Raw genomic sequence first — 15655 nt, forward strand, 5'->3', positions numbered from 1 at the left:
AAGCAAGAGGGTGAAGATTAGGGGCAGACCGAAAGGGGTTGTTCTTTCAGATAGGAGGCGGGGGGGGTGTCAGGAAATGGTAGTTTTAAAGCTTGCTTGAAAGACTTTGGGAAAAAGGAGTTAACCAGTTATGTTTTCAAGAAAAGATAGCTCCTCACGTTGAAGCTGACTTTGGTTAGGGCCAGCCCTGAAACCTGCAGCCTCTTGGTTCTGGGCTGGCCATCATAGGTCTTTGGTCCAGTGTGAAACGCAGATAGTGGTGGGGGTGGATGATGTTCAGCTGAGAGATGGCAGAGCAGCAATAGTCTCTAATTTTGACATTATTACTTCCAATTAAACATAACTAAAGGTCCCATGCTGCTCCTGACAGCCTTTGGCATGGGAATCTCACCTCGGAAACGCGAGCATGGGAGGAAGTGTGGTGGTTCCTGCCTTGTTATATCAGACCAGAAGAAACAACAGCTGCTCTTGGCTTTATTAGAAGAGTTTCTAGTCATTCAGCCTCCTTTTAGTTTGAGACCTATCTTTAGCTACCAAAGCATTTTAATTTTTGCAGTAAGCTTCTTGTAGGCCACAGGAGTAGAAAGTGAGTGGAAGAGGAAGTGACCCATGAAATATTTGCAGAGGTGATGTTTTGTGTGTGTTCTGCTAAAGTGTTTCGTTCAGTATATTAAATATTTATGTAGCCCTCCAGTCTCTATTAATCCAAGTAGTCATGTTTTCCATAGCCCACCACGGATCCTTACCTTATGGTCACCCCCTTGAAATTAATCAAGGTGAACATAGAGTTGTCATCACTGGAAAACAGTTTATTATTTTAGAAAATACAGTCTATTTCTGCCTGACCAGAGCTGCATGTTGCTAAAAATACTGAGAAGGTTAATGTTACATGAGCTGTAAACATTTTCTTTAACAGATACACAGGCAAAAGAGGCAAATAGAGGATCAGTTGATCCTGTATTTCCACTGGTAATATGTGATTTTTTCAAAACTGAAGTGCCACATGCAAAGCATTTACTTTGCAATCAAAAAAATCCTTACTTTTCTGAGAAAAATTTGATTTGACATACTGATACATGTCCCCTAATCTATGGGTATGCAATTATTAATAGAATACAACTTATCCTTAATACTGGTCTGTTTGTCATTTCTTCTCCTCATATTTCCTAGCTCCTCTCTTTTGTCTGATTTCTCATTTTTTCCCTTTTCTCTCATGTTCTGTTCCAGTTGTACATACAAGAGTAGCTTGAAAGATACTCTGCTTTGTAGGCAGCCACTCATATATCCAGGCACACAAGCTAATTCTTAGCTATGACAAGCAGAGGTTCATCATGCTGCCAGGTTCAGCCTTGTGACGGATAGCGACTCACTGAGGTGTCATTCTGAATTCCTGGTCTCCACTGGCCAACCCATCCATACTCCTTTTTTTCCCTTCACTCCTCCCAGAAATACTGCTGCTCTCCTTTTTTCAGGTGAGAACAGGAATTTGGTACCATAATACTAACATCTTCTTTGTCTCCAAACTCAGTATCCTCTTTTCATGTCTGCTCTTAGTTAACGAAAAGCTGTAAATAGCTAGTATTCTTCCTGCCTGAACTGGACCAGGATCCTTAACCCTTTGGTCTGTTAAGAAACTGCACAGTAAAGAATTGAGACAATTGCAGAAAACATAAAAATAGAGAATATTTGATATGCGTCACACTTCTTTTTTGCTCTTATGACATTTGCCTCTTCCTAACCTCCTGTCTTCCTAGACTCTCATCCTTTTATTCTGTTTTGAAACATCTTTATCTCCTGGGGAAAGGAGAGGGATGATTTATCTCTTCCTTCTGCTCCCTGTTCCTGATATCTGCCTGAACCCAGGCCTCCAGAATGTAACCACATTTTGCCCAGTCATCCCCGCTTCATGCTTCACTCTGCTTTCTTATCTTGCTTTATTTAACATTTACTTTCCTCTGTTTCTCATTTTGCTTCTGCTGCTCCTACTAGAATATACACTTCAGCTTAAATGAAAGTCAACTTGACTAATGTCATTTTAACCCCCCTTCTCCTCTACTTGCTCTCATTAGAGGAAATGTAAATTCTTTGGCGAAATCGTCTGCAATTAAGGTATTTTTCTTGTGCTTCTGTTGAACACTCATGTTAGTTGTTGGATATGTTTATTTAGACAAGAAAAGATGGCAACCGCAATGGTCAAAGTGTCTCTGTTCACTCTAAAAAACTGAAGTGCTATAAGACTGCAGTGGAAAGCGATATGCAGTGAATATAGTTGTCTGCATCATTGTTGATAGTAACACTTCAGCTCTACTCTGTTTATCAAATTAATAACTGTTACCTACAAGCCTGCATTCAGACAAAAATTAGGGAAAAGGTATATAAATTCTTACTCGCATCAGAGCTGCAGAGAATCTGACTATGGGTATTGATAGCTAAGCTATCAAATTGCCCTTGAATTTAAAAGAGAGAAAAGTCACATTCCCAAATACTACTTACATTGTAAAGAGATGGTTAGTTATTAAAGCCACTGAGTACAAGCTACAAATTGGCAACTGAAATTTTATTTTTCTTGGCTGAATTCTAGGGATTTTTTTAGCCTCATACCTCTCTGCTTAGCTAAATCGTATAAATAGCGGATAAATTGTTTTTAATTCAATCAAGTAGGTGCCCCTTAGAAGCAGTGACAATACTAAAAAATACACTGTGTTCCTGTGTTTTAGTTCTGGACTGAAACCTTGCCAGAAACATGCCTCTTGAACATTTGCCTTTTTTATAATCCAAATAACAGTTAAGGGATGAAAACTGCCATGCCCTGGCAGTGAGGGTTTACAGACATTGAGTCCAAAGCAGTCCAGAGCCAGTGGGGTGTAAACTGACCCTGCCAAGGAGAAGTGGTGTAATAAAGAGCACAAGAGAAATCCACAGTTATTTTTTCCCCAAATAGAGGTATTATATTAGAACATCAAACTGCATACTTCAATAAAGTATATTATAAAGTGTAGTATTTTGTGACTGTAGTAGAGGAGGGTGGTTGGATTAAAGACTGGATTATTGTCTGTGCTGGAGGACTTCTGCCAGTCATGGCAAGTATCATACAGGCTCTATCTGAGTTTGGTCTGGGGGTTCTGCATTTCCAGCTACACGTAATTCCCATGACACTTGCTATCACAATTGTACTACAAGCAATTAAACTGTAAGGCAAGACGATGCAAAGAACATCTTGATCAAATTACAATGTCAGATGAGACTAGAAAAAAAAAAATCCAAACTGGACACTAAGGGAACCTCTGGTAATATACATAGAGGAAATTATATTGCTTTGAAAATACAACAGGGTGTAGATCTGATAAGATCTGGCAGGACTTTGATATGTGGCAGTTTTAGGCAACTCATTTTAATTGCTTGTATTTCCATCTTCTGCTTAAAAAGGAAATATATTTTTCTGAAAGCATACTTAATGGACACAAAGGCAATTATTATTTTTGAAAGTGTATTTAGAAGGTGATTATAATTCCCCTAGCTAGTTGCTAATTTACTATCCCAAGCTGTATTTCAGAGATTTCAGGCAAACTTCAAGTTGTTTATTAACCAGAATGGAAATTGAAAAACTGCATTTGCTCCATGGCGACATACATGTAATAAATTACAAAGTTGTGCATAAAATGCTGGGATGTTTGCTTTCCTGTTCCACGTAATTGAATTAAGTTTTCTCATACAATCACAGGGGGTAAATATGTTGATTGTTATGCTGATTGTCACAGTTGTCTTTTTTCCATTTTTTTTTATGAAATGCTTTCTTGTATTTTGAGAAAGTGTTCACACTGCCAAAGAGCCAGAACTTACTAGTGCAGGCTTTGGCATGCATGCAGATAACTGAAAACAATAGAGAGACATTGGAGGTGAAAGCTGTTTTGCTTTCACTGTTTTGTGGATGCACATTAATACATGTCAATGTCCATATCGCTGTATGTTAAGTGATACTCGTAAAACAGAGACCTAAAAATGCAGACCTTTCATTTTAGGCAGTGTAGCAAACTGTCAGTTGTGGATCTGGTGGGGACCACAAGTTCCCCATTTTGATAGTGAATTCGTGGATGAACAAAGCTTCTGTAAAGCTTGCTTATAGTTCCATTTGTGAGGGTATTTTGGAACTTGGATGGTCCATAACCATTATCAGGAATGTACTGCAGGCTAGAGACATTTCTTATTTCTCAAGAGTGGTGTTTGTTTGAAGAATTACTTTTTTGTTTTTCAAGAACAGAGCTGTATGACAGTTGCATAAAATCACTCTTATTACCATTAACTCACTTTCTCCTTTCCTCCGTTGGCTCTGGTATAATTAGTTCTTTTCTGATTTCTCACTGACTCTTTGCTCAATAGAGTTTTATTATTTTTACAGTTTTCCTGCTTTAGAAAAACAAAGTACAGCATACGGCATAGTGGTAATATATACCCTTGGAAAAAATGCTTCATTTCTCACTGTCAAATCATTCCATTTGATTGTGAAGGCTTGACATGATGCTATTTCTCCATCACAAGTTAAAACTTCCACAACAATTTTTGTCTACAAGGTGCCTGTGGCTCTGCTGTCCTCAAAACTGGCTCTTGGCCTGGGATAATGAGCAAGATTTTCAGCTTTTATTTTATTTGGTTTTCAATGGTGGTTAAAATTCTTTACAGGTATGAGTATATATTCAAGCAAACTGTCTTCACCAGACGCAATAGTATGTTAGGAATTAAGATAAACTCTAATTCCTGGGCCATGTTGGCCTAATTACAGTAGAGTATGCTTTAATGAGGGTTCTTCTAAGGTACCTCTGCCTGATCTGGCAAACAGCCCAGAGGCAAACTTCAGATCCTGGTGTCAAGAACTGATTCATTGCTTGTCTGCAATTAACAGTTGGGCTTCAGGGTCTGGATAGAAAACTGGAATAAGACTCTCTTTCAGATCATATGTTGAGTCCAGAGTTATTGACCTTTTCCAATGCAGATGTAACTCAAAGGCCAGATATCATAGATTTATCACATAGCAAATGCTGCACAGTGTATGGACAAAGAAGACAGTGTTGATTACATTTACTCGAAGTCTTTAAATTAGTTGCACATCAAAGAAGGGTCAATGGAGGGTGGGAGGCATTTGATAAGGAAAGAAAAACAAAGAGTGTCCAACAGTAAAGTTCATGTAAAACAGATCTTTTTATCTTAGGGTAAAAAGAGTGATAGATCACTGTATATATAAATGAACTTTGCCATCTTTCAATTGTTTGAACCTGTGAGAGCTAATGTCAAGACTCCTTTGTTTGTGTCCCTCTTCATTCTCATGTAATGTTGTGTGTTTTCCAAAACAAAAAGAAAAATTGTCATAGCATAGCATATGAAATATAGTTACTAGTGATAATACTAAAAGAAATAATGCAGCTTCTATATCACTCATCCCAAGCAATATTCATGCCCCGGGAAAGAGGGGGGAAAAGCACTACAGGAAACCATTCATAAATCTGCTTCATTTAATCAAAAAATCATTGGTCTCAGCTAGCTCTCAAGGCAAACATCATGGCATCCCATAATGCTGGCTGCAGGAACAGGCTCATATTCCCCTAGTACAGGCTGTTACGTCAGCCTAACCTAAATACTATGAAGAACTGGAATAGTGACATGGTTATGAGTTGGGAGATTTTGTTTGACTTTCCTCAGATACAGCAGTCCACTCCGTAGCTTTTGGGAGGAAATCTGTCAAGTCACAGTACAGAAGATGACATTTTTGCCTCCTGTCTAGTTGAAGTGGTACAGCCATTTCAAAACTTCTTTTGGGAAACATTTTTCCCTGCCATCTGTAGATGTTTGAATGTGTAATTTATGAAATAGTGTTATGTTTAGCACCCAGCATCTTTCAGTCTTTCTTTGATACTACTGTTTCAAACGTACATGTTCTCTTTCATTAAATAGCTAAAGTTCAAGTGGTTTAAATCTTATTTTTTCAAACTAGAGAATAGCATTACTCACATACCAGAAGGCTAAGTAATGTCTGGGATTTATTAAATCATTCAGCAAAGTTGACCACAGACAGTTGCATATAGAACAAATGCTGGAAGAAAAATAATCTTCTATGATGATGTTCATTATACTATAACACACACAGACTGAGAGCCAAATACTTGGTATCATTTCTGTCTCTACAATTATTATATTTCTTTTTAGACCTTTAACGAGCTTGACATTTTTGGTTATAGAGGGTTTGAGCACAGAGGAAATGTGTAGTCTTAGATCATAGGAATGGTAAAAAAAGGTAAGTTTAATGTTAATGTGATGTCTTGGTAAAGCACCTATGGGTTATAACAAGATAAATATTGTGACTTTAATGAATAGGTAACTTTTACTGCCAAGTTAGTGTTATTGCGCACTTTTTAAAATCTTACGTTCCAAGTGTATTTGCAAAATTCTATTGCTGTTATATTCAGCAAAAAGCATTATTGAAGCTGGAGCTGGAATTGGAGGGTTTTTTGCATCTGTTCCTAGTATTCCACATAACTGTGAGTCTTTGCCAGTTTATCAATCTTTTGTAGATAAAGTGCTAATTGTGAAAAATGCAAAAATATTAAAATGGATGTTACTGATCAGACAATGCTAACCTAAAGTATCAGAAGTTACTGAACAGATGTTCAGACCTTTCAGGTCCTTACCATTTTCTAAACGTTAAACTAATTTTAAAATCAGAAACTGAGTATCCAAAAATTGAGCAAAGGTAACAGTAAGTAATTATTTGCTGTGTAAGACTATAATCTGTAATTTATGTATTATTTACTCTTCTGAGCAAAAGAACATCAAACAAAATAACTATGAAAATTCCATAATAAAAGAGAAAAGTCATACAAGCATATTTCTGCCACAATGTATCCTCTTGGATCCTTGTTTTTTTTGGTTTATATTGAGTTACAACCAAGGGAGAATTCTAAACTTTGTTTCGCCTTTTTAAAATTGTATTGTTTGCACATAAAAGGATATTTGCTATGTGGATTAAGTGGTTTGTGAGCAGGATTGGATAATACATAATTATGTTTTAATTTTGTAGAAGACTGTGGGACGTATTTCCCAGAAGTGAAAAATCATCCAGACAAATATTTACAAAGATGTCCCGAGTCTGTAAAAAAGTGGCTGAAACAACTGAAGAGTGCTGGGAAGATTCTGCTATTAATTACTAGTTCTCACAGTGACTATTGCAGGCTCCTGTGTGAACATATTCTTGGGTAAGTGCAATGTCCATTTCAAATTATATCTGCCAGACAGCAACTGGAGATAAGCCTGAGCTATAGGGAAGTTAATTTGAGTTTCTTTATGTGTTGTGAATTATTTGGATCTGAGGTTTCTGGTAGGCATCTCTCTAGTAGAGTGTTACAGGGCACTCGAGGCAAAGTAGTCCATCTATGAGCCTGTGAGATGTATCTGACCCACAGCACACTTATATCCTGCATCTTTTCTGGGCATCATGATGGGATTGAAGATGACAGGAAATACCTTTCAGGCCAACACCCAATACATCATCTGAATCTCAATTTTATTGTAAGTTTTTGCTAGACTGTTTTATTCAAGCCACTTCCTTTCTGTGCTTCTCCAGTGGTGAGTGCAAGTAGTAGTAATATTTCATTTCCTTGCAGTAAACCTGCTTACAAATACTTCTTCCCTATGGTGGTTTCCAAGAGATGGCTGTGTATAAGAAACGTGCATTTACAGATCACATCAGAAAAGATAAAACAGGTAGTTCGTTGCACTTGGCAGTTGGTTGAGATCGCAACAGCTGTTTTTAGCTGTAACGTTAAGAACATGACTTGTCAAGTCAAATTCAGTGAAATTCAGCAGAACCATCACTTACACCCCTAGAAACAAATTAGTGATGCAAATAGCTAGGTGGGTGACGTGATGAGACTATTTAATAAATGAATCAAAAAACCCAAGTAGTGCAATGCGAGCCAACCTTGGCTATCTGGATATGCAAGGGAACAACAGAGTGAATACAGCAACACACTAAGAAAACCACAGGAAAGGTGAAAAACAGAGCTACCTTCCAAAACCTGTCCTGCCAGTATCACTTCTCTTTTGTACTCTTCTGAGCTAAATGCTAAATGGAGCATCAGCTGTGCCAGTTCTCACTCCCTTGCATGAACATTATACTTGCTCATTTGAGGGGAAAACCTACCTCCTCACAAAAAGCAGTTCTCCTTATGAGTAAGATGCCTGTGAATTAACTCTTTTGTGTAGATCTGTCTAGTTGTCTTCTGAATGAAAATTCAGTATAAAACTAAATTCTTGGCCACATGTAATGATTTTGGCTTTTTTTTCCTTGGTGAATAATGTTTCAGATGTTTAAGGCAGCTGTAGAGATCCTGCTGGAAGACAGTAAACAAGGTAGCAGAGAGGGTCGGTTGCATTTCAAAAGACAGACAAGAGATTTTCTGCTAGAAGGTTACTGGATCACTCTCTCTTTCCACATAAGTGTAGGATGTTCTGCAGTGTTTACTACAATCATATTTCCCAGTGACTCATTCAATGTGGCTTCCAAGATATCTTCTGGAGAACTGAGTACTCCACTGTCCATTAGACATTACTGAGGTATTTTTTTCCTGAAAATAATTCTAAACTTTTTATTGCTTTTGTTTTTTCCATGCCTCTTATACCAGACAATAAGACTCTACACAACCATGCTGCTTTTTGCAGGACTGGAATATAGTCTAGGTTCGCACCCATTATCTCTGCTTCTAACTTCAATTTGAGCAGGCTAACTGCATTTTATTCTTGACATCAACCCTTATGAATTACATCTATGTAGTCCTTCAGTTAATCAATATGATACTGAGAAGTTCTGAACTCTATATAGTGTTACATCAGAAAAACCCCTAAGCATAAAGATGAAAAGCGGAGTTGTGTGTGAAGTTCTAGCCTCTTACTCCTAATATCCTTACCTTTAACTGTTAACTTTTTTGCACTTTATTTAAAAAGTTCCTTTTTGGCTAAGAAATTATTGTCCACATAAAATCAGCACTGGAAAATTCATGCTTAAATGTATCATTTACTATTTCAAGAGTAAACTATCCCAGTTGTGTTCATCTGACCAAGTTGTCCTTAACTGAAAGACATTTTGGTAAGGAGAGAGGAAGTCTAAGAAAAAATCTCATTTTGAAATAAAATGAGAACCATTTCCCAGCCAGACCACACACACATTGCTGGGATCAGTGTATAAGGCATGTAAACCTACAGAAGGAAGTGCCAGTTCATTCACATAAGTAGCAACATCATGGTGTGACTTTTCAGGCTTATCTACCATGAGAATTCACATTGAGTTAACTGAATGTTTAAGTGTTGGCAGGAGCACACCTAAAGATGAATCAATCATCACATAGTCACTGAAGCTGAATGTCATTCCACCTTTTCATGAGTGTTACCCACCTAAAAGCTAGGAATTTTTTGAAGCTGGTCATTTTGATTCCCTCTGCAGTCCGTGCAGAGAAAACACTGGACATCATCCTTGGCAATTCATTCTGTACCATAGAATTATGTCTGAAATAAGTGGGATGAATTGCCTTCTGAGAATGTGGATGTTTCTCCACTGGCTCTGTCTGTGGTGTAGATCACCAGCTGTGAATTCAGTGTGCAATTTTTAGATGGCTAAAGTTATGTGAGATACATCCTACCCTTTGTCTTAATCGTTTACAGTAACCACAGGCCACTATACCAAGCACAAGCAGTAACTGGAACAGATTTTATCATGTGAAGTGTTATGTGGTAATGTAACACAAGATACAGGCTCTCGTAAAATCAGTAGCTTTGTATACGAGATTTACTGTTGGTCAAAAAAAGCCATAGATAACACCTCTCTTCACATAAAACATGTTTTTTTCTTCAACAAATCAATAAAAAGTTAGATGAATCTTGTGAAAACTATTCATTCTGTTTCAAATTTTTACATAAAACACTTGCTTGTGCTCCTGAAATGTTGGCTTTATTTTGCAAGTTCAAGCTTAACTTACCCACGGAAGCATTATTTGCACCATATGCTAATTTGAAAGGTTTACCTCTATCAGTACTTTTCACCTAAGGACAGAAGAGCCATGCCTGTTTGCTGAACTTCTGGAATCTTCCACACAGAAGCTAATTTTAAAAACACACCATTGTCATATTTGATACTGGTTCTTTTAAAAAGGTAGAGGTTTACATATGGTCACAAGTGAAGAAGAATAAACAAAGCTAAAATTTCATTAGAGGAAGAAAATTTGAAGATATTCTACTTTAAGGCTGGAATGTAATTTAGAGCACAAAATAAAAGCTTGAGGATGAGCTCATAGGGAGAGAATTCAGTTTTTTAGTTAAAGTATCTCAGTCTTATGGGAGATTGTAGATTATTTGAAAATGACACATTTAGCTAGTTTGCTTCCAGTAAACTTCCTCTACTGTTGATAGTATTTTAGTGCCTGTACACCTCCTGGATTTGCCATCTGTGACTTCTTTATTCTATGCAAGAGAATCCATCATTTTTTGGATGTTACATGCAATAAAGTCACCTAAGCAATGAAACATTTCTAATAAAATAAAATACATCACAGATAGGGAGTGTTTACATTTTCCAATAATAAAAAAAAAAACCCACTCTTTAAGCAACGTTTGTCTTATTTTATATTTTTGTAACTTCAAAACTTGTAGGTATGCATTATTGTTATTATTTCTTGCTATGGTTCCCAGCTTGATGGCATAATAAGTGAGGTTAGATTCCTCAAAATAAAGACCCTTGCTAGAGCAGGAATAACTGCCACCTCCAGAAATAGCCCATCTCACAGTAGGATAGGTGGCATGAATGTTCCCCAAGGTTGCCTATTTTTCCTATTGGCTTTGTTAATGTTACTGACTTGAATACAGGTCTCTAAAAAATACCTAAATATAGATAATTCCCACTTACATACCATGCTGAAATGTTCAATCACATTTAAATTGATGGGATTTCCACAGTTCAGTTATCAATCTGTATTCTTATGGACCTAATGATCTTTGAAAAATCTGAATTTAGTAGTCATATTCAGCTGGCAGATTAAGACTCAAACTTGGTAGAGGTTTATTTGTGAGCCACATGTCTAACCTCCCTGTAACCAGCAGGGATTTAGTCAGAGCAGACAGTGGAGTCTGAAGAAAGAGTTCAGCTAATAAAATGGCATTTCAGCTATGTGAAACCACCCTTTAGACTTCAATGGCTGTGTTAATTAGATCTCTGTTGACTACTGGTGGCATCTTAGACACCCCATAGGCTTGTGCATACATACAGTATGGATACCAACAGTATAAGCACCTGTGTTTAAGTGTTTTCAGTCTTCAGTTACTTCCTACCCCATCGCTTGACTTTATATATTCTCCTTTATAAAGAAAGTCCCTCATTTATACTTTTCTATACTTCTCTATGCATGTGTTGTCACCTGAGATTAAACTATGTAATCTGTTATATGTTCTCCTGAGATTTAAAAACTCCCTTGGCCAAGGAACATCTTTTTACAAATAATGAGTGATCCTGAAGGTACAGCACTGTGGGTTCTCAGCCAGCTGTCTTCTCACTTTTGACAACCTCAGAAAAGGACAGTAGTGACACTGAACAAGCATTGAAAAAAAAAGTGACAGAAGGCGGCGCCTTAAAGAAGTGTTTTACTATTTTCTTAAATCCTAAAGAGTCCTAAAGAGTAAAGTGGCATTTTAACTAATCCATTAGATTAACTTATTCGATTTCCTTTACTTTCTAGGAATGATTTTGAAGAGTATTTTGATATTGTGATCACAAATGCTTTGAAACCTGGTTTCTTCTCCCATACCCCAAACCAAAGACCTTTCCGAACTCTTGGTAAGTTGCAGTCATGACTCCCTTCTCATTTGCTTATCTCTATTAAAAAAAAAAAAAGATAGAAATAAAAGTAAGAGGACTGGACAACATATTTTGTGAAAATCTAGTGCTGAAGGGAAAAATGGACTCTACACAAGACTCTTCCAGAGATACTAGTAAAAAATTCTCTTAAGACAGAGGAGACTGAGAAATTAAGAATTACAGTACTGAGGACGATGAAAAAGCAGAGCTGTGACAGTAATTAAAAATGACATTGGGGCGCAAATATTGCATTGTTAATGTAAAAGTAAGAATCCTTTTCTTTATTGTGCTGACAAGGCCATACACAGAAAATGAAATTTAGTTCTGGGAAAAAACATAGCAGAAATATTTCAAGAATTTAAAGGAGATTCAAAGAACGGTACAAATAAAATTGTAAGGCTGAAAGAAATGATTTATGATGGAAATCTGACAGTATTAAAAGTGTGTACTTTGGCTAAATAATGACAGAGTAGGTAAAAGGAAGTGCCCCTGTACTCAATTTAATTAAAACAATCTGAAATGTTTGGCAATGTTGTCCATTAGGTAATTAAGGTTGTAACAAAAGAGGTTTATAAGAACGGTGTTCACTGAACTACAAATAACAATAGTAACGTGGCTGAAGACAGTTATTTTTTCCGTATTCTGGTAAATACCTTTATGATTAAGTGTTACCTAAAAATTAATCTTACATCCAAAGTAGCATAAGTCAGCATATATTGAACTGTATTTTAGCATTTTATGACAGGAAAGTCGGCTGTTGCAGCCCAAAAGAAATTTTGCCTGTGGAACTTTTACAGTAAAATTGAGTAGCAGAAATACATATTGAAAATGCATTTTAATGTTTCACATATTTATATAGGAAAATAAGTAAGAAATATCTTAAATGTGATTTTTAAAGGATTAGTTCAAATAGGAAACTGCCAAGTTGACAATTTGAGAAAAAATAAGCTGCGAAGGGAAATTGAAGCTATTTATATGGGGGGGGGGGGGGGGGGGGGGGGGCAAAAACATAAAGGGTGAAAAAGGCTCAGTTCTGCAAGCATTTTATTTAGTTTCATACAATGCAAATTGAAAATAAAATGTAATTCACTCTGGATATTTTTTTAAACAATCTGATTAGCCTGACTTCCTAAGGAAATCCTGCTGTGTCCCTCTCTCAGTAATCCAGCCAGCAACTTTTGAACCTGTTGGCCATTTTCAGTAAATTTAATAGACAGCCAAAAAGCTCCAAGATATTTTGACAAGGGTTTTTTGTGCAAAAAAGGGCAGAACACAGGGAGAAGCCTTGAAATTACTATTTCCATAGAGAAATACTGTGTAGTATTATCTTAATCACATTATTAGATTGTAGGTACCAATTTTCATGAAGCTGTTTCTTTCTCATGCATTCAGACAGGAACAGCATTCCCTGGAGTCCTCTTACTGACTTACTGGTTTTCATTCACTTTATATTTTGACATTGCAAAGAGGCTCAAGTGAGGGTTGCTCACTCATTACATGAATACCTGATTAATGGAGAATAAAATGTAGTTTCTGTTCTGGAGATCTCACTATCTTTACTAGATAAGGGACATGAACATAAGTAAAGCAATCATCAGATAAATAATTTGCTGAAACTACTAACCTGTGACTGGATTTTTTTTTAATATATATTTGTATTTGATTGACTCTTTGTGCTTTAAGAAGTAACTGATTTCTTCTGAAACACCAACCAGAACATTCAAAGCAAAGAATTATACATATCAGACAGATTTTTAGAGACATGTTTTGAAGTAGTGAAGAGCTTGTTTAAGAGTACATGAACTTTAAACCATCAAAATAGGAGGAATTATATGAGAAAATGTCTGAAATAATAATATATTTTTATAATGTATCTTTTACTGCCCTCCCTCTGTGTTCCTCACAACCACTGTATAGCTTCAGGGTAGGCACTGATAGTTTTACCCAGTCACTGCAGATACCAAGGAACACAGTTAATTTCTGAAATAGAATACAGCAGAGCTTCTAATACGTTGGGGGGGGCAGCAGTTTTGCAGTTTCCAGAATTTTTTTAAGGCTTTCTTTCATATCAGAACCACTGAAAATTCAAATTTTTTTTCCAGTTTCTATCTTCCTTTTGCCACTATAGATTTCGGGCAGAAGAATTTAGCCACTGTGCTTCAGACCCTCTCTTCTCTGAGAGCACCGGACATAATCAGGGAGACAAAATGTCCTTATTTTTGCTTTGAGATAGGGAAAAAACTAGAGGTGGACATCATAGTAAATATTTTCTGAAAGCACAAAGAGTAAACTTCTGTTACTGTAATTTAGGGAAAAAAGCTCCCGTAAGTGAAACAAAGCTTGTTCCATGAAGAAATCTGTTGTGGAAAATGAACTGAAGTAACTGCTTATCAGTCCTATCCAGTTCTCCAGGGCTGCATTTCAGCCGTGTTCTTCCATCCATCAGTGAGTCTGAATTACAGTAAATTCCTAATAATAACGTGTTCCCTTCTATTTCAAGGGAATTGTGTTATAAATGGACTTAAAGCACAAAGTATGGAATGTGTTCTTAATTTCAAACACCCCAAGTGTTGCATTGTGTACTGGAGCTAAATTTTATTTATTAGCAGGATTTTTGCTGCAGATTTACTAAGGGAAAGGTTTTAAAGTTTACTAAAGAGAAGGGTAAATACTTTTCAGTGAATAATTTCAAAAAGGCAACTGTGTTCAGTAAACATTTGAAGGAGGACGAGAAACAGGACAAGATGACAAAGAAGGCATTGTCTAGAAACGTGATATCAGATAACTGCTCTGCAGAAATGGTTTTTCAGTAGACAAGTAATTTTAGAACTAATCCATTTAGAAACCATGAAAAATTATTTTAATTGCACAATTAAAAATGCATCAGTACTTCATTTGAGTTTCAAGATATGCATCATTTAAAGGAACCAAAACACTGTTTGAAATCTTAAAAGATTCATGTGACTGCTTTTTACTGAACTGGGGCATGGAAAAGCACAATAATTAATTACTTAATTTGCATAATTGTCTTTCAAAGTACCATTCTTTTAAATGGAAGAACAGTTTATATGTATCTTTACAGATATTAGAACAGCTACGTTTATTTTTATCTGGCAAAACAGTTTTTATAATTAGGACTAGCTTATGTAGCAAAGCACATAGTTTATCAGAACAGTGTTATACAAAAAAAAACCAACATACCATAATACGAATACCCCATAATTTATTTGTTATTCACAAGCTTACATTTTCTTTTACACATGGAAATTCTTTACATGGTTCTTGAAAGTACTAATAATATCTTGAGCTATTGGATCTAAGGATCAGGTCAAAAATGTTTGTGTAAATCCTGTGTTAGGAATGTAGGATTTTCTTTGCTTTCAACAGCTACATCCATCTTAAAATATCATTCCATGAAGGACTTGAAAGAATACAAATAGCAGATACAGTTGTGACTCATCTGATAATCTGCAGTGCACCAAGATTTCTGTAACATTTGACAAGTGCTTTCCCTTTATCACATCACTTGTTAATATATGTCAAATTACTATCCTGACTGCCAGTTCTGATCATTGTCAAATATATATTTTTAGAATGCAAAATTAAAATAGAAATGCTAAAGATAACCCTAAATTCCCTGAAAGCCTTCTGTAAGTCTGTACACACAGGGAATACTCACTTGGTCCTAAATAAGATTTTTATATCTTTTATTTCCAGCTCAGAAACAGTTACTGTCTTTTTTGATCTGGTTTTTTTTTTTGATAAACTGAA

At 36.2% G+C, this 15655-nt stretch overlaps 1 protein-coding gene across 1 annotated transcript in view; it reads left to right on the forward strand.

The window, feature by feature from the left end:
• Positions 1-15655, forward strand: part of NT5DC1 (5'-nucleotidase domain containing 1) — a 151852-nt gene that overhangs the window by 93244 nt on the left and 42953 nt on the right. Inside the window, exons 7-8 of the mRNA XM_074862336.1 lie at positions 7067-7241; positions 11766-11863. Coding sequence (XP_074718437.1) covers positions 7067-7241; positions 11766-11863 — 273 coding nt within the window. The remainder of the gene's footprint in view (positions 1-7066; positions 7242-11765; positions 11864-15655) is intronic.

Source organism: Strix uralensis, chromosome 3 (genome assembly GCF_047716275.1).
Source record: "Strix uralensis isolate ZFMK-TIS-50842 chromosome 3, bStrUra1, whole genome shotgun sequence".
Lineage (NCBI taxonomy): Eukaryota > Metazoa > Chordata > Aves > Strigiformes > Strigidae > Strix > Strix uralensis.